The sequence below is a fragment of the Sylvia atricapilla genome, chromosome 7 (genome assembly GCF_009819655.1).
Source record: "Sylvia atricapilla isolate bSylAtr1 chromosome 7, bSylAtr1.pri, whole genome shotgun sequence".
Taxonomy (NCBI): Eukaryota; Metazoa; Chordata; class Aves; order Passeriformes; family Sylviidae; genus Sylvia; species Sylvia atricapilla.
The window spans coordinates 25265894-25286054 of NC_089146.1; the positions used below are offsets into that span (position 1 = coordinate 25265894).

At 39.7% G+C, this 20161-nt stretch overlaps 1 protein-coding gene across 1 annotated transcript in view; it reads right to left on the reverse strand.

The window, feature by feature from the left end:
* The window catches only part of CNTNAP5 (contactin associated protein family member 5), a 266113-nt gene that overhangs the window by 101930 nt on the left and 144022 nt on the right, over nt 1-20161 (reverse strand). The window contains exons 9-11 of the mRNA XM_066323037.1: nt 18263-18412; nt 17070-17241; nt 179-285 (exon numbers count right to left, since the gene is read on the reverse strand). Coding sequence (XP_066179134.1) covers nt 179-285; nt 17070-17241; nt 18263-18412 — 429 coding nt within the window. The remainder of the gene's footprint in view (nt 1-178; nt 286-17069; nt 17242-18262; nt 18413-20161) is intronic.

Consider the following 20161-nt stretch of genomic DNA (forward strand, 5'->3'; position numbering starts at 1 on the left):
TGCAACATAGACTTTCATATGATCTAAAAACAAAGCCCAGGGTGGTAAAATTGACTTAAAGCACCACACAGATTACAATCAGCCAGCTCAGCCCAGCTAAATTCTAATAAATGTCTAATGACCACGTGATTATGATGTGGACGTAATACAAATTAAGACTGCATGTGGGTTTACTTACAGTTGTGGCAGGTGGCTCCCATGTAGCCTGTATTGTTACAGTCACAATAAAAGGTGGTCCAGGACTGGGAGCATTTTCCTCCATGTTCACAGTAGTTGGGTAAACATCTAAATTGAGACAGTTTAAAAAAAAAAATGCAATTAATTATAAATGTTTCTGCAAAAATAATGTGCGGGGGGGGGAGCGGGGGGAAGTCAAAAAACCAGAATCGTCTCAACTCCTCATTGAGGCAAGAGTTTCTCAGGGCTGAATCGCTGTGTAATTAAGTAATTATTTCTTTCTCTGTGATTGACATCCAAGCACTGAAGAAAACAACATTTAAGCTATCCAGAAGATAGGTAAAGATCACTCTAAATAAAAACATTCCACTTGTTAGCAATTAAAGTGTCATGAACTTGCTGAGCACGGAGCAAGGCAAGAAGCAGGTGAAAATGGTATTGAAATCTTGTTCCACAGAAGAATCCCGTTCTCTGATTAAAAAGGCACCACTGTTATCAAAATTAGGCTGAGTTCCATTTGTGGTAACACTAACAGCATGCAAATCTCTGAAGTGAGAGGAAAAATATGCTTCAATTATGGGTTCTGTACTCTTCCTCATTTTAGTTGGTATGCCTCTGAAGTATTATTGTGAAACAAATTATTAAAAGAAGAAAGAGGCACAACAGCATGCAGCTCGGGAAATGAACAGAAATAAAAGCTGTGGGAGATAAATTCAATCTCCAGGACAAGAAGTGAATGCTGATCTGAACTCCCCTGGTATAGATGCAGGCAGTGCAACAGAGTTACACCAGCTTAAATGGAAACAGATTGTTCTCTTATTTGCCTTTTTTCATTTTATTTTTTCCCTCTTACTGTATATTAATCTCCTTTATACAGTATGTCTGACTTTTGAAAAATAAGTAACTTGCTTATACTGCTGATTCAATTGTGATGGGTGGGTGGAGAGGAAACAGGCAATCAACTTATCCTTTACACTACAGAACTCCATTAGGATTTGCTTTGCCATAATTTGAGCTTCAAAACTCTCAGTGCCCAGATCTTTCCAGGGTGCTTGTGTGAAATCACTGATGCCATCTTGATTTTCTCTAGCTGAAGACATGGTTTTACTGTGGTTCATCTCATCTTTAGGAATTTTTTTTTTGCATTTAAGTGTGTATTGCCCTTAGCAGTGGTTTTCAATCTGTTTCTTCCAGATTACGTACCATTAAAACTCATTTTATGCATGCAAGCAGAAAACCTGTATGTCACTAACAGCTTTCTTCACCAGCCTTCTGAGCCTCATCAGCCAAGTTTTCATCAATTTACTTGAATCCAACTCTGTTTGGAGCTGCCAAAACTTGACAACCCAAAGGAACCTGTTTATGTGCCCAGAGGCCTAAGGGAACAACCTCTTGTCCTCAGTATGCTCTGTGCTCATTCATACAAACTTACATCTATTCATCTCTATCAGTGAGTCTAAGATTCATTCCAGAACACAGGTTCACTTTATCACTATTTATACCATTATACATTAAATCATAAAGCCCATATAAAAATAATGACATGAAAGATTAATTATTTTTAGTAATGCTTGCTCAATTACTGCAGTAATTATTTATTACCCAAATACTAGAAAAATAAGGAATTCAAGAAGAAAGTATGTTATTTATAATTATCTGTAACATTTTTTAAAACGTTTCTAAGATATATCAGTCTTATAAAAATCATTGTCATGGCTTCTATTAATCATTGATTAATAATAAACACAAAAGGAGGACAGAGTATGAGAATTCCATTCCTGGTTTTCTAGCTTTCCAGGAAGCTATTTCCACTGCTCTGGGAGAACTTGTTCCTAAAACAAGAAAGAAATGAAAGGGAAGGCCAAAACCTCTGGGTTTGCCCTACCCTTATAAGGCAGGAATTCTGAGAAGGGATGAGATTTTGGCAATGCTGGGCAATCATCTATCAGTCCAGCATCCAGCTTGTACAGTGAGAGCCCAGCCTGCCCCTCTGCCATCAAATCTACTCCTGGCAATACTGAAATGAGATTTAAAGCTTTGGGTGGATGCTGAAGAGAGCAGAAACATCCTTCTGGGATGGTGCAAACTGCACCCTGCTGTTCCCTGCAGGACCCTGTAAGACACCTGAACCAGCAGCTCCATCCCAGAGGCAAAGCTCAGGGGTACAACAGGTCTGTGGTGATACATGTGATATTCCCCTCTGGGAGCCCATTTACTCATATTTGTAGTTCGGTGGTGCCTGCCCTTGCCCTCAGCACACTGCCATTAATTCCGCTTGCTATTCAGTGATAAACACTCCTTTATGTCACCTGTGCAGCAGCAGTTCTATTCACATCACAGTGAGGCTGGTGAGAAGAAACATATGATGTTAATAGAGTTCTCTGGAGAGATAAAAAGAAGAGTGCCGTGTTATTACCATAACTTATATCATCAGTGTAAGGGACAAATATGCTTTTTGCCTACTTTAAACTACCTTTTATTAATTAACCCAGTGCAGCAGAGCTAATTACTAGCCATTTGTGGTTTGCCAAAGGCCTGTATTAGAGGCTTAGCCACATTTATTCCCTTAAAACAGTTTCCTTTTAAAGACTTTACAAAGTTGAAGGTCACTTCTTATTTCCACTTGTCTTACAAATGCAAACACTTTTTCTTCTCCCAACAATGCACAAAATGCAAGTCAAACTAACCATGTCAGCTTTTAATGATATTCATAAATTCAGGATTAAATCTTTTTTTATTCCCTAGTCTATTTGCTTTAATTAGCACCAACTGCATTGATCTTGTTTTTGGTCAGATAACTAACCCTTCTAAGAGCTTATGAAACAAATTTCTTTGCAACTCTAATAATTACCATAATCCCATTCTAGCTGAGCAGTTGTGTCTTCATTAGAAGCAATTTTTTTCCTAATTGTGAGAGAACTCAAAATTAAGAAATAGCTATAATTAAAATTAATCAAGGCATGGATAAGTCACAGATTGTTCCATTTGTGAACTGTCCTAGATCCTCATGTTGAAGAATTTAAACACATGTAATTTAAAATATAAATTAATATTTACATTCCAGTAGAAACAAACTCTTCCAACAAAAAAAATGCAGTGGTATCACAGAACATTTCATAGGCAAAAATTTGCATCAGGCAGTCCCTGACCTATTTGCAATTGAAACAAACAAACAGCTCAATTTTTGCAAGTAACGTAAATGAGACACTTGAAAATGCATGGATTTTCTCAATAAAGTTTGTGACAGACCACAGACTCTGATCTTCCCCGTTTATTCATATAATACATATCACAGTGAAAAATTATTTAAAAAAAAAAAAAAAAAAAGTGAAGCAAATAAATTTTTCCCTCATTCAGCCCAGCTGGAAAATGCACACCCTAGCCATCAAGCAGTTTTCAGAGCTAGCACGAAAGCCTTCACTGTCCTTGGATGAAACATTCACCTCCAAAACCATATGTGTGCTTTCTTTGAAATCAAAGGACAAACTGCACAGACATTAGGGGGGGAGAAATTTGGGCCTTTGATGGGAATGATGAAGAAATAACAATGGCAAAATTACTTGTGAGGAAGCTGAAGGAGCTCTACACATTTGATGTTACACTTGACTGGAAATAAACCCAGAGTACTTTCAATAAGCACCTCCGAGATTTTGTTATAGTCAGCACAATACATCCAGCACTAACCTCTATTCCTCCTAAGTAAAGAGGAAGGAAAGGGAACCATCACACCCCCTAAATATCAAAACTGTAAATACACATAATTTTAGATGAGCACTAAGTCTCTAAAACTCAATAATGCTGTAACAAAAAAATACATGAAATTTTGGAAGATTATCTATCAACAAAGCATTGCTTTAAATATTGCATCAAATTCATTTTATTTCAGCATGTTTTCCTATGTACAGCCGGCAGCTCTTTCATTTATAATTAACAAAATTTAACATTCAGAGATGACTTCACATAGTGGGCATATATATCTGATGAAACTCATGGTGTTTCTGTAACAGACAATGTTTTGCTTTAGTAAAATGGTGTCTTTCCACTAAACTCAATAGATTGAGGCCAATTGCAGCAGCATGGGTTTTAGCCCTGCTGTGCAGAGCTGTAAATCTGGGAAGTTCCTTGCCAAAGGTTATTTTTGATACAAGAAATGGCTTCAAGGAGAGACTAGACAATAATTTCGAAGAGAAATTTAGCAATGCTACCAGACAGGCAACGTATAACAACTTCAGAGGTTTACCAAGGGGAAAACTATGAAGATCTGAGAGCATCAGAAAAAATATTGCAAAAGCATATCCCACTCTTATTTTGCCCTGAATGTCCTTTTGTGATAAAATAGTGGGCCAGGTGTCTTTAACTAAAGAAAGAAGAGCTACCAGAACCAGAGGAAGAGAGAAAAAGTGTGTAAAAGCAGTATTACAACAGGCTGCAAAATAAGACCTCTGGTTTTCCTCAGCAGATATTTCCTCCTCATCACACACATTCCAAATTCTCTTTCCTCTTGCAACTTTAGAAAACTGACCAACAACTTACTAAAAGGTCATGTGGTGTTCTTTATTTTCTATTTTTAAGTAATTTATTTTTTTTTCTTAAATTTGTTATGTTATGAGAACTCATGGAGTACAAAGAAAACAAGAGAACGAGAATAATGTGAACAGACAATTCTTCTTTTCCCTGATGGAAATAATCTAGTCTAGTCTATCCTACTGAATTGATGTAAAAACTTCATGAAAGAACTTCTAAAATATATTATTATTTCCACTGTTGGTCACCTTGGTTCTGCACACCACTGTGAGACCAACATTTAAAAGATGTGAACACCGATGCCAACAGCCCTTGGGCATGTGGTAGCACAGAACTGTGGAGGAGGCTGTGCTGGGACTGGCACTAGTGAAGGAAAAGCCTATTATCTGTGCCTTAGATAAAAGGCATTTTTTTAAGGCTTGATTGCTTTGTTGTTAGAACACCTACATTTTTAATATAGGTAAATGTGCTGACAGTTTGGCTTAGCATCAGCAGAAAGGATTTTATATAAATAAATTTGAAAAAGAAAAAAAGGGAAACAAATAAACCACCCTGTACAGACAGCTGTTCCATTTAGAATTCATCATTTTACAAAGCAAAAGCAGAAAAGCCATCTGCAAAAATCAAACAAACAAAGAAAGATATGATATTATATTCTACTTGAATCCTCATATCTGGCCTTTAATTTACTGTGGCATTGCACATCCCATGGATTTTTACTCTAAAGGAACAGAAATGGGAATGAACTTTATTCATGTTCCCCCCAAACTCAATTTTACACTCAAGTGGGATTTCAAAACCTAATAAATTAGCCGCTTACCTACTTTCAAACTGCATTCTTTCTCTACAGGGGTCTCATTCGAGACAAATCCCCTCTCCCACCTGAGTGAGAAGTCCCTACACTCATGAGGACAAAGCAAACTTTCTCCAATTTCAGTACCTTTCCACATGTAGAAGTCACTGCAGTTATAGGAAGGTGTTCACCCTGCTCAAACCAATTTTTTGCCTTCCCTCGACAGGATTTACTGAATGAAACTGATGAATCTGAAGCATTTGTCTTTATTTTGCTCTGAAACACAGCACTTATACAGACTAGTGAACGCTTCATGGGCCTGGATTGTCATTTTCTACAGCTTGTATGTATGAAACAAGGACAGGGAAAACACAGTCAAGGAAGGGCAAGCAAAACCCATTTCTAGCATTACCCAAATAATCTTTGGAACATTCCTTTTCATTCTCCTTAAACAAACACAAAGCCTAGAAAACTGCCCCTCCACAGAAAGAGCATTTTCCAGTGTAACTGCCTTTTTTTTTTTCTGGGAATATGCTTTGTACAAATATTTTCTTGTTGTCTATCACAGAGCAAGAGCATCTGACAGTGTGAAGGTCATATCCCAGTCTAAGAGCAGGAAACTGTGCTACATGGTTTTATTACACTTCATTGTCAATCAGCCCTCAAGCTATTGGAGAGAAGCTCTGCCATTACCTGTATTATTCATCTGCTTTAAGCATTAGAATAGATATGAGGAGATGAGAGGATGCTCCTCAGATCTACAGGGATTTTAATTCCAACACCCAGGCTTTTGATGCCTGTGGGTTTGAATTTTTTAAATTCTTGCTCTGCTTTTATGCATCCTGTCCTTCCGTCTTAAAACCTGTGTGGTATTGAGAGGATTTCCAAGATCACACTTCAAAATGCTACCTACAAGAGTGTAATTCCTGTTTCAGTAGTTAGCATGGTCTCATTTGTGATACAGGTGCATACTTTAGGGAAGGACCCAAGAGACTATTCAACTCCCACAGAAAGCATCATGTTGTCCTCTATTCCTACTGCTATTTTCTTCACTGTATTGTAATCATCACAGGGCATTAGGTCATTAAGATACATTTTTCCCTTTTTTGTTTCCCACCATGTCGCGTAGTTTGGATTTAACGTATCTTCCCCATTCCATTTCTGCATCCATTTTGCATTCCCCAAACCTCATTCCAGTGCTCTGTTTTGGGTTTAGTACAGAAGAAGTAGAAAAAACCCAGAATTTCTCAAAGGGCAGTATGATGAAAAAGAAAGATACATTTCTAACAATATCCTAATTTTTGCTGAACAAACACAAAGCAAAGTGTTTTACAAAGTACCAAGCACAAGAAAGGGAAACTTTTTGAAAAATTTTTCCCAATTTCCTTAACTAATATATAAACTAGAAGAAACTTCAGTACCCCTGCACTATTTGTCCACTGAATCCTAAAACAGGCAAAAGAGAAAAAATATAAGGGGAAAATTTTCACTCATATGACTGAAGTCACCTTTTAAAGGTGAAACAAAACATCAGAAGAACTAGTTCTCTGGACCATCACATCCCTATAACTAGCCAGGACAGTCTCTTCAGCAGCATTTAAAGGAAAAAAATCAAGATCTAGGTTTTCCAGCATCTGAAGGTGTGCAGGCCAAATGCTTTGTTTTAGCTGAGGATGGAGATATAGGTGGGCAATTCTCAAATCAAACTTGGGATTTACCACAAATCAGAAACATTTTGAAAAAGGACACGACATCCCCTCTTATGTCTTCAGCTCATTACAGATTTGATCACTATCTAAATTCAAGGAATGTGATGTAAAAACATCTCACTCATTGCTATGAAACCAAGAAGGGAAAACATAAGAGGATTTCCTGTGAAGAGAAAGTAATATGCACTGTAAAATAATTGTCATTTCTGCAGAGATTGCACTAAATAATGAAGATAGAAAAACTGTAGGGATTTAAAAGGCTGGATGCCAAATCGGGGTTGGGGTTTTATAAATTATTTTTTCTGCAATGCACTGCAGGTATTTATGTGGGGTTAAATTCAATACTAAAAGTTTGATTTTTTAATCCCAGCCTGGGACTCTAACAAAAAAATTAAAATTCACTGGACATAATTAACCAGAGTATTTTTCCACTTGCATGGCCAAGCTGGGGGGTGAAAGGATCATATGAAGTTTGGCTTCTGCTGCAGGGGATACATTAAATCTAAGAGGAGAGTTAAGAAATATAAAAAAAACACTATGCTTTTATCGGATTTATCCTAACACCCTTCACCTGCAATAGTAATTAATTTCCCAAAGGCCCATTTTGACAATACAACACATGAAGCAATGTTAAGTTCAGCACTAAAAGTAAAGGAAGTAAAAAATATTCTTTCTTACAAGTAAAAATTGATAATAAAATATAATAGAATCTACAAAGGAAATAGGCATAAAGCAGGTTTTTAAAGGTCAGCTCTATTTAGCAAGGAAAAAGAACACTTTGAGCTAATTTATTGAGAAAATACAATGAAGAATTTTCACAGATAAAACATGGGTAAAGATAAAAGAATAGGGACTAGGGATGCTATTTGTGCTTCACAACTGAAGCAGTTGAGGGAAGCCAACTCATGAATCAACTCCATGTATTTCTCCCTAATGAAGTAAAACAGTAAATGCCAGCCTCATTGCAGTGATTATTGTGGATACCACATGCCCCTCTGCCCATTTGGATTTGCTGGGAGAATTGAAATATGCAGAGGAATCTTGGTTTAATAAGGACAGTAACATCAGTGTGTGCCTGTGCCTGCTCCCACATGCTACAGAGATGGGGCATTGCCAGGCTTCAGAAGAAAATATCTGAAGTTAGGTTTGTGTTCCTCATGGCACATCACTGGAATTCCCAGGATGTCCTGCAAGATGTGCCATCTGCCAAGGTGAATTCAAGACGAATATTTTTTTCCATCCCCTCTCCCCCAGGTCACTTAAGGGAACTGAAGTCCCTGGTGTTGTCCTTGACAAGCACTGTCAGTATTTGCTACAGCAAGGGCAAGGTGCCAGCCAAGTAAAAATAGGACAACCCAGTCAGAGCTTCATCAGCGCAAAATCAACATGAGCTGCAGCAATCTGATTAAAGTACCTCAGCAGCTGTACACAGGGAGAGCAACACATGCATTATCTATGCAAACTTGTGAACCTGAGCCTAAAGAAAAGCAGGATCTGGCTGCCCTCGTAGTTCCTTTATGGATAATGACAGGCTTAACACAAAAAAGGTTTTCCTAATCCAAAGACAACCCAGTCTAATGTACTCAAGTGCAAATCAGGCATAGAATTTATGACAATAACAATGGATATACAATGGATGTACAACACCGTGCTTCACCTGCCTCAGCCCCACCTCTGTCCAGGCAAAAAAATTCACTGCCACCAAAAAGTCCATCACTTCAAGGTATTTCAGTTCTGGCAGGATTGATGGAATCATGAAATTTCAGACTCCTTTACAGAGTTTTCTCTGTCACTGGGCAACAAAAATACCTCATCCTTTGTGATGGGGGCTGAGGAGTTAAAAACATGATTGGAAACAATGTCATCATTATGGGTGTGTTCCAGGAGGATTTGTCTCAAAAGCCTCAAAAGCCCGGTTAATTTGTCCAACACCTCCCTGAGGGGTAAAAGAGACTATTTCCGTCGGAAGTGCCAATTCAAAGGAAAAGGAGACCACTTTTCTTCTCACAACAGCTCTTTAGCACAACTTACCCCAATGGCAATGCCTCCTAAGCACTTTTCTTACAGACTTTGGAGGAGCTGGAAGGGGGAGCCACACCAGTTTGTGTACACAGAGTGCAAGAACTCCTGCAAATGGAATTTTCTTCTCTGAGACCACTACTAAGCAGTCTGTTCCACTGCATGCAAGAAGTGCATGAGATTAATCAAGCCATGCCTTCTGCCTCCAGGCAACACTGCAGCCCTTGCTGCTGTATTCCAAGGGGTCCATCTGTGGTAGAAGCAGCCAGCCCTGCTCAGCCCAAAGGGAGCATCTGTGCCGTATGATGAAGGACTGGAAATCCACTGTGCTTCTGGACTGAGCTTTAATGATTTCCTGGCACATTTTCCTAATAACCATGGTAACTCCTGAGCTGCAATATCTCTTGAGCCCACATTCCTGAATCTATTCTCTGAACAGAATGCCAACCACAGCAAACAACCAACTCAGCTTCAGGACTGGAGCTAGTATTTCTAGTCACAAAATCTGGCATTCGAGCCAACTGCTGAATGGGAAATCCCAGAGCTTCTCAACTCCGTGGCCAAATTCTCAGCATTTGCATATTTGTTTTCCTACCCATTTCATTTATTTTTAAATGAGAGGCTGACTGAATTTTCCCCAGCCTATGCCTTTCATTGTTGGCCCACACACACACAGACCCACACGCCCACTATTTCCACTGACACAAAGGAAGAGAAAACACAGTTCAGAACATATTAGTACTTAGTAAAATTCACACTGAAATTCAAATGTATTTTTAGATTAGCAGAGCTATGTTGAAATATATTTTGGTTTAGAACAAGAGAGGTACAGAGAGCTGCATACAATGAAAACAACTGTTTTAGAAACAGTGAGGGACTCAGGACTTTCTAGTCCTAAGTTTATCACCTCCCTTCAGACTTGCTTCAGATCAACAGTGTCTCTCCTTCCACTTCCTTACTCTGATAGTGCCACAGCAAAAAATGCTGATGAAGTAAGTTCAAGAGCATCCCACTGAACACTGTACAAGCTTCCAGCCATCTGTAGCTTATGAATTCATGTACGCCTTACTGGCTTTTTCCTTTACATTTGACCTCTACAGCATTAAACAACATCCAATTTGATGTTGTGTAAGATTTGAACTTGTGAGAAACTTCATATCCTTGTTTATTATTTGCCTCCTTCATGCTGCTCTTCCCTGCACAACTCTGCCCAGATCTCTCTTCTCCAGGCTGAAGAGTCCAAGCCCATTCATCTCTCCTTGTAGAGAACAGTTTGTAGCACACCAAAGAACAGAGTGACAGTTTTAGAAACAGCCACGAGGGCTGAATGACAGACTTACAGACTGTGCAGTCCAAGCTGCACACAGCAGCTCCTCTGAGTGGCCCAGAGAGAACAAATTTCCGGCAAAAGGCTGGTCAGGCCAAGGAGGAGGTCAGTGAATACATCCAACTGGATTTGCATTTCATCTTTTAGCAACTAAAACAGAACGCTGTGAAGGGATCCATACAGAGCTGTTATCTTGATTTACTAAGGGGAAGATGCTTCTGTAGTTACCCAGTGCCTCAGTCCCTGCCTTCTCCAAACTTCTCACCCTCATTTACACAACATCTAAAAAGAGAGACAGGCACTCCCAAGAAGTCACAAGACCCCAAGAAAACAGAGAGACAAGTAGAAGGGAATCAGGTTACTTCTTTTCAAAGTAAAAAATACCATTAACCATAATGGAGTTTAACCACCATTCTAGACATCATGAAATTTGCAAAGAAGATATCCCAAAAAAACCCCAGAGCAATAAATTCGGCAATCACATAGCTTTCTTTTTAGATGTAAAAATGAATTATGTGTTTTTTAGAAGCAAAAAGAGCAAGTCAGGACATATGACTAGGAACTGCTGCTCCTTCTCTCCCATTTCATATATACCTACATGTATCTATATATATCAGGTTATTAAAAAAAAAAAAAGGTAACTTTGGGTATACAGTCCCTACTCAAAGCTGCAGCACTGCCTTAGATTGTCTAAGAGATTACCACATCTACTAAAATGAGCTTTCTCAAAGGTCTGAGACTTTATAAGCTGAATTCCTGCATGATTTTTCCCACTTCTGGTGGTTTTTTCTTGGTTTTGTTTTGGTTTGTTTTTTTTTTGGGGGGGGGGGTTGGGGGTTTTTTTGGTTGGTTGGTTGGTTGGTTGTGGGGTTTTTTGTTTGGTTGTTTTGGTTTGGTTTGGCTTTTTTGGTTTGATTTGGTTTGACTCGGGTTTTTTTTTTAACTTATGCACTGTTATTGTTGACATTTCAGAGCCTCCAAAGCAAGAACAAGGCACAGCTGTTCCAGCTGCAGGAAAACCCTGAGAGAATGCAACAGAGCTGGAGGGAACTTGGAAGATCATTTAGTCCATGCTCACACTCCAAGGCAGGATCACCCACACCCATGTTCATTATTTCTCACAGACTCATCTAACTTTTCCTAAAGCCTTCCAGTGACAGAGGCTTGACAGTGTCCTCAGGCAGTCTGTGCCATGGCAGCTCTCCTATACATCCTGGGCAGAAAGGATGATTACTCCCTTCAGTACTGCAGCAGCCTTTCAGCAGCAAAGACCATTATGCTGCCTCCCCTCAGCAAGCTCCTCTGGTTAAAGAATTTAGTCAGTCTTTCTTTGGAAAGTATATTTTCCAGTCCTGTTTTGTGGTTTTTTTTTTTTTTTTTTTTTTTTTTTTTTTTTAGAGGGGACCTTTGAAGAAACAGTTTGAGCTCTGTATATCTTTATGGAAAACAGAAATTTAAAAGCATGACTGCTAGCAAACCTAAACACGAAGTGGCAACCCTGGTTAGTGTTTACTAAACAATGTTTGCTCATCCCCCTGCTACTCCCCACTCGGACACATTCACCCACCTGTTTTGTTCACTTGCTGATTTGTGTTACATATTTTTTTCCAGCTCCCAGTAACCCCAAATTGCAAAATGAAGGCTGCAGATGATGCCAAGAGACTAGTATTTTGGTATCAGTGCTATGGCTCAGAACAGGCCAATGCCTTCAAGCATGTTTTCCTTCTGACTTACTGTCTACAAGCAAACAATTTTTTTATGCTGCTTGCCACCTCCCCATCCCTTGACACTGGCAACCTACTCCCTGCAGATTAAGGGGCAAAGACAAAAAGCATTATTCCGTTCTCATTAGACTCCCTTAGTGCTCAGACTTTCTCCTGGAAGCCTCTAGGTTTAATATGCCATCTCCCAAAGATGCTTCCTTTCCAGAAAAACACTTAGAAGTGCAAAACACCAGGAGTGAGGACTGCGTAGTTCCTGTAGCCATGGACTTAATCTTTATCACACTGAACTGAAAATAAATTCAAAGAGTCTTTTTTTTTTTTTTTTTTTTTTTTTTTTTTTTTTTTTTTTTTTTTTTTTTTTTTTTGTCTAGGCTTGTATTGGATGGCTTTTGGTCAGAGATGGTCAACACAGTGCACATCCTGCTGCAAAAGACTGTTTCAAGATAGCTCCTTTCATCCCCCCAAAAAAGGTCTCTGAATTCAAGGACTTCATGGCACCTTCACTTCCAGGCATCTCTGCTTTGATACTTCCTGCTTTGTACCGTGCCATACAGGGGAAATGCCAGCATGGTGTACCAAACTGTGTTTTCTGACTTATTAATTCCATGTAAAGCAAACAAGTCCTAATGTGCACTCCTAACGGAGTATAAATCCTAAAAAGCCAAAAAAACCAAGAGGGACAAAATTAAATCTATGTCCTTTTAATGATGGAACAGACCTCCAAGGCTTAGCATAATATTGTCTTAATCTTTCTCTGCATCTCACTGGAAGGCAGATAGATGCTCTGCAGGCAGGACTTCTAACATTTCGTAACAGGACCAGTGCAAGCACCACAGGTTGAAACATCCCCAGAAAAGACTGAGCACTCAGTATTCAGTTAATCATTGTAAACATACTAGGACAAAAGGAAAAGAATTAGCTGGATTAGCAGAGGGCAGGCAGTGGGGATAATGCCAAGAGTTCCACACATACATTGCTATCAGAAAAATTGCTTTCTTCTACAGATTCTATTTTCCTGTTCCATAAAGCATTGGGAACAGTTTACAGGAGCAGCTTTGTCTTGAAGCAGACAAAGAAGGGAATGCTTTGCAGGGCTTGTGGAGCAGACACTGCTCTGACAGGAATAGACTGGGAATGTCTCTTTATACAGGATGTGTCACCTAAGGAAAACATGCAGGTACCATACAAGAGGATTGCAATTCAGACAGAACTTGATATGCAGCAGCAGGGACATCAGTGATGCTGGCAGGGCACTGAGGGCTACAAACAAGCAGTGTCTTGATAGGAGATAGTGCTAATGAGCCTTTTTCCATCACCTGGACAGCCCATATTGCTCAAGACCCAACCATGTCAATGTCCTACCTGCTGAACTCAGCTCTCACAGATACATCCTGAACTGCCTCTTCAGACAGGACCAGAGCGGCTACAGGGTGGCCTTGCTCCTGAAGGCTGCAAGAAACCTCTGAATGTCTCCAACAAAAGCTGCCTGCTCACAGAGGGTTCAGCAACAGGGTCACATTCACTTGTTTTCCAAAAGCACTGTCTCCCTAGCCACCAAATGGGAAGGAGGATAACTAAGAAATAGTTACTGAAGAATGGAAATAATAAATAGAGGGGACAGCAGGCATTCATGGCAAGTTCATTTATGCACACATACTGTTCAAATACTAGAGATGAGTGATAGTGAGACATTAAGGCTCAGTCCTTCAGATGGCTCCATCTAAATCAATGGAAGCTCATCACTTGAGACAGAGAATCCCAGGGTATGTGGGGGGGTGTGTGCATTATATGCTTGCACAACTGGATTCTCTCTCCAAAATGTATTGCTGGCATCACTAGTCATCCCAATTTATCATCTTCCATCATATTCCAAAATATAGTCATTAATTCTCTTTTTAAGAGCGGGCACAAGTTGCAGTGAGCTGCCTAGCCACTGCTTTCAGAGTCCAAGTCTGAATGAGCTTGGCCTACAATCCTGTAACAAATAAACTGCTTCTAAATAGAAGCATATTCCTCAAAAGAGTTTTTAGCTTAGATAACTAAGACAAATGTCCCATTTACATGTTAATTGAACTACACAATTCCCACATGCGTTAAAATTACAAAAACGTGTGCTTTACAGTGCACACAGCAATAAATCTTAGAATTACAGAATCATGGAATATGCTGAGTTGGAAGGGATCCACTGCCCAACCCCTGTTCCTGCACAGGACATCCCCAAGTGTCCCACCATGTGCCTGAAACTGTTTTCTGAACACTTCTTCCTGAACCCTGTCAGGCTTGGCGTTGTCACCACTTCCCTGGGGAGCCTGTTCCAGTGTCCAAAAACCCTCTGGGTGAAGAACTTTTTTCTAATTTCCAACCTAAGCCTCCCCTGACACAACTTCAGGCCATTCCCTCAGGTCCTGTCATTGTCACTAGAGAGCAGAGATCAGTGTCTGCTCCTCCTCTTCCCCTCACAGGGAAGTTGTAACTGCAGTGAGGTGTCCCCACAGTCCCTTTTTCTCCAGGCTGAACAGACCAAGAGCCCTCAGCCACTCCTCCTGCTGCTTCCCTTCAAGGCCCTTCACTATCTTCACTGCTCCGCTTTGGATGCTCTCTAATATTCAATATCATTCTTACACTGCAGTGCCCAAAGCTGCCCCCAGGACTGCAGGTGAGCCTGTCCCACCACAGAGCAGAGCAGGACAATCCCTTCCCTTGCCTGGCTATCCATGCTGTCCCTGATGTCCCCAGGACAGGGTTGGTCCTCCTGGCTGCCAGGGCACTGCTGACTAGTTTAATCTGCCCATCTGCCCATCAATCAGAATTCCCCAGGATTCCCTTTCTGTGGTACTGGTCTCCACCATCTTTCCCCAGTCTGTCCATACATCCAGGGCTGCTCCATCCCAGGTGCAGATTCCAGCATTTTGCCTTGTTGAACTTCATGCAATGGGTGATTGCCCAGCCCTCTCATTTGTCAAGGCCTCTCTGCAGGGCCTCTCTGCCTTGGAGGGAGTCAACAGCTCCTCCCTGTTTTGTACTGTCTGCCAACTTGCTCAATATCCATTCCAGTCCTATGTCCACATCGTTGATGGAGACGTTGAAGAGCACAGGGCCAGGATGCCAGTGGATTTCCTGGCCACCTGGGCACACTCTGGCTTGTCCAGCCTCTGTCAGCCAGCACCCCCAGGTCCTTCATTAGATGCCACATATATATATATAATTTTTTTTGTCTGTGTGATATATTTAACAAGAAAGGTGGCATTATGTAAAATAATCCCACTCTTATTATGTTTGGTTCTTTGCTCTAAATAATCTTATGGCATGATCACAGACTAATGCTTGTCATCCTTGGGACACCAAAGATAAGGAAGATATTTTCATAGTACCACTGAGTTGCATATAGCCTGCACTTGGTGACAATGAAGGCACTGGAGACGTCCCACAACCCCTTTGCATCATACCAGAAGAGTTCTCTTTTGTTTCACCATACAATCACACAAAGTGCTTTTAAATAGTACACTTGATCATAAGTAATCTGTTCTTCCAAGAAAACAGCAATATTTTCTCTCTCAGTTCTTATAAAGATGACATTTTGCTTCCTGCTGTAAAACTAGCTGCATCTTTTTCCATTCTACCTTGGAATGGCAGAATTCAATCTACCATTTCAGGTACACCAAGTATTAAATTCCCATTCCCCTGAATTCAGTCATCAATAAATGTGGAAAGAGATTTGATCAGCCAAGTCAGTAATTTCTCCATATAAATTAACAAAAAATGAACATGCAAAGATGAGCACAAAGGTCTTGCACCATAGATGTTTTGCCCACTTATCAAAAGACTGCAGCTCCAGTAGGCTAATCCCTCCTACAGGAAGGAACAATGGAAATCAGCCATTAACTTCATCTAAGTAACATATCTGAAAAAAAGGCATAAAATGTTTATGGTCCTGATGTATTTCCAAAATATCCTTATTACTCCCCTACCTATTTGAAGCACATGAAATTTCCAGAAGTTCCATTTCTACTTTTCAGAACTTAGGTAGATGATAAAAACAAAAAACAAAACAAAAAATTAAAAATCGCAGAACCTCCTATTGCACATACTAATTTCAAAGTACACATTTGCATAAATGATTCAGAAATATTTAGACACTAAAAATCCATGCAAAGCAAAAGAGAATTACAAAATACTTTAAAAAAATTGAGTTTCTTATTTCCTCTCTGCTGTTTATGGGAAAATCTGGGGTTCCTGTCAGGTCTCATCTTAGGAGGAGTACAGATCACTATTTAAACTGAAGTGTTTCTCTGGCAGATGTAGACATTCCATCATTATATTATCCCATTGAATGGGCAGTATTGCACATGAGATGTACCATATCTTCATCATGAACATGCTGTAATGGCGAACAAGAAAAATTGTAGATGATTTATTCAAGCAGAACCAGCTCATATATTAAGGGTATGACATGTTCTGATGAATCAACTAATTTTTCCTTCTCTTTCATTTCCTCTAGAACTTCAAAGCAATCAAATGTTGTTTATGCATAAAATTTAATCCTTCCACCAATCTATAGTTTGATTGAATTTGCATACTCTATTTCCTACAAGTCAATGTGAAGAGAGCCTCATGTAATTGAAACCATTTCCCCTCCAGTCCTCCTATCTTTGTTGCAGTATTTTCTATTAGTAGCTCTATTATGCCTAATATCTGTAATGTTGGCAGATTAGAATTTTCACTTAATGCAACCTGTATTTATAAACCACCAGGAAGAAAAAAAAGAACAAATACAAGAAAGAGGAAATAATAATTACCTGTCTTTGATGCCACACAGATCAATGTGTAAATCACTAAAATTCCCCAGGGAGCCTTGCTGAACTAAAATAAGGTCCTTGGGCTGATTATCAATAAAGATGAGCCTCATACAGCCTTGAAAAGCAGTAATGGGATTTAAACACTGGGAATCGGTGAAATTGTCAGGGCACCCTGTGGGAAAAAGAGAAGAGGAAGAGAAGAATATTGTAATGTTCAACTATTTCTGCTGGGATTTCCTGATGCAAGAACTCAGAAGCTTATTATTCCAAATGTTTTTATTCCTTCTGCTATGCAACCTCCCGTGCTATAAATCCTCCATTTAGGGGAAGGTAAAAAAAAAAAAAGAAAGAAGTATGAGGTACAAAACATACTTGTGGTGTGCAAAATCAAAATGGGACTTTTTGACTTTTTTCATCTTCTTCAAACTCCACAGCTGAGAGCAACTAAAATATGAGTTGTTAAAAGAGTTGTACAAAATACAAAATCATTATGGGTTAAATTCTGCTGTTGAAATGTGCAGATGAAATCTTGTGGACAGCAAGAAAGCCATTTGTATCTGCGCTACCCCAGTATTTAGACAACTCTGAGATCCAAAGCCTCCTGTACATCTTCATTTAGTGCTGCATCCAAAGGGTTCATCAAGATCAGAACCATACTACAGTAAGCACTACACAGAAATACATTAGTTTAAAAGACAGTTAATGGTAAATTAAAGTGTGCACTCCACTCCAAAAAGCAGAAGATAGTATTTTTCAAGACTTTTTTTCCATTTTCTAGATTGAGCTAAATCTACCTTCATTTTCCTCAAGATCATTTACATAAATACTTCTGTAGATTTGAGCTGTATGTCACCTAAACCCCAAAAAGTCACCGAGCCTGATGAGAACAGTGGTATCTACAGGAATGATGATAACACTAATAATTCTAAGGTCTTTTAACCAGGAAAAAAAATAAAAAACCAAAACAACAAAACCAAAAACCACCCATGGTTAATACAGCCTTGTAGTTTTTGCATATATTGTCAGATAGATGTAGGTACCCATTGACTACCAGTACCAGTAGCCCACTCTTACAGCTCTGCAATTCAATCAGTCCTTACCTTTGCTCTCAGCTGCCAGCAGTGCACCTAGGGAGAACTCAGTGGTGAGCATCTGAGGTTCAGCATCACAAAAAAAACCCTGAAACAACCCACCTCCGAAATAGTAGCTGTTCCCAGAGTAGATCCTTGAGACAGTGGTTGCATGGCTGGCGGTGGCAGCGTCGTTATCCAGTGTCAGGGTGATGCGATGCCTTCTGGCATTGATGTTCACAGAATGCCAAAGCCCATCGTGGAGATTGGTGCCTGGCAAAACACATGTACAAAGTGAAAAAAAGATGTGCAGGAGACAACTGTGCTCTTCAAATCTCCTCTTGCTTCCAACTTGTGACCACATATATGCAGCTGAGCTATAAAAAGTGAGAACTGTAGCTGAAAAGAACTCATTACCTCTGGAAACAAGCTGGCATAGAAGAAAGGCCCAGGAAAAGGGAAGTTCTGAGATTATATAAGTAGGTCATCTCACATTTTAATCTAACCTGGTAGTACTGCAAGCATGCATCAAGCTTGCCCAATCCTTCATCTTTCTGATAGCACACTGTTACCATTTTGGGGGTGTTTATGTCTATCTTCAGTCTGCTGGTAAACACAAGTCCAGAAGTGTGCAGAGATCTCTGTTGAGCTGCTGGTACTAAACACAGGTTTGAAGCTGCAGAGGATTAGATCCAGTGAGACACTCATAGCCTGTTGTCAGGCTCCAGTCTGAAACCTGACTGACTTCAGTAGCTATCAGTAGGATTTGTGTTTCTTATAAACCTCCAGCACCAATGCAGCACCCAGTACTAATAATGGATGCACAGAAGTTGGATTTCTACATGAGAACTGGGAGTGTTGCTCTGACCAGCAACCTCTAAAGGTTGAGGGATATAATGGGGAGTCTCTTTCTCTTTGAGATGCTCCTGCAAAGTAGGAAATTACCTGTCTTGTTTCCTTACTCTGAAAATCAGTGCTGCACCATGAGGCTCTTGAAATACCACCACAGAGCTACAAAGAAACTCCATATCCTGCATTCTGACAGCCATGAGAAGCAGTGGGCAAGCTTCTGAACCCACACACAGAGGTGCAGATCAAAAGTAATCTAATTACTGTTCAAAATACACTACCATCAGGCTGAAGTCGCTGAGATCAGGCACAGACAGCTAGTATTTACCCCCCACACTAACAGAATATTTTTTCTTAATATTGTTTTCAGAGAAAACAGACAAGCACTTAGGAACACAAAGAGGTGTGAGAACAGTTCAAAACAAAATGAAAAAAAAAAAAAGTGGGTGTTAGGTGTCTGTAAAGCCATTTCATCATGAATTTCAAAATGAGACTACTTACTCAGTAATGGCTGTTAACACATGCACGATTACCACAGAATTAAAGGCTGGTTTTCCAGCAAAAACCAGATGATTTTTCAACTAGAACAAGTGCATTTTGAAGTGGAATATGTCGTTGAGGTTTGAAATTATTACAAACGGAAATAGGTCCCATTTGGGGGAAAAATATGTCCATTCTTGAGCAAGCATGAGTTTAATGTGAATACCTGACATCTGCAGAACATGGCACATGTATTTTCTGCATATTTCCCAAGTACAAGTAGGCAGTTTAGCATGTTTTGGATAGGCTGGACCCAGGTTCATGATTTCAGAACTACATAAAAACACCCAACCAAATATTGACATTGTCTCAGCTTTGTCAACAATTTAATTAGGACTGCAATAAAAGCTGGAATCTCAGTTTTCAGTGTTCAATTGCAGCAAGCCACGGCTGAAGCAATCTACATGAGTAAGGATAGATGCAGGGCTGCCTCATTTTCTATCATAACGGGGAACGAAGCACGCATACAGAACAGCTCTGCTTTGACAACTCTGTCAGTTTTTTTATCTCTGCTTCTTTTAATAGATACATCTGCCCTCTTTTAGTCTGTACAGGGAATATTTTAGTATTACATGTTTTTAAACATCTGCTCTTTTAGAAAATATATTATTATTGTTGTCATCATTATCATCA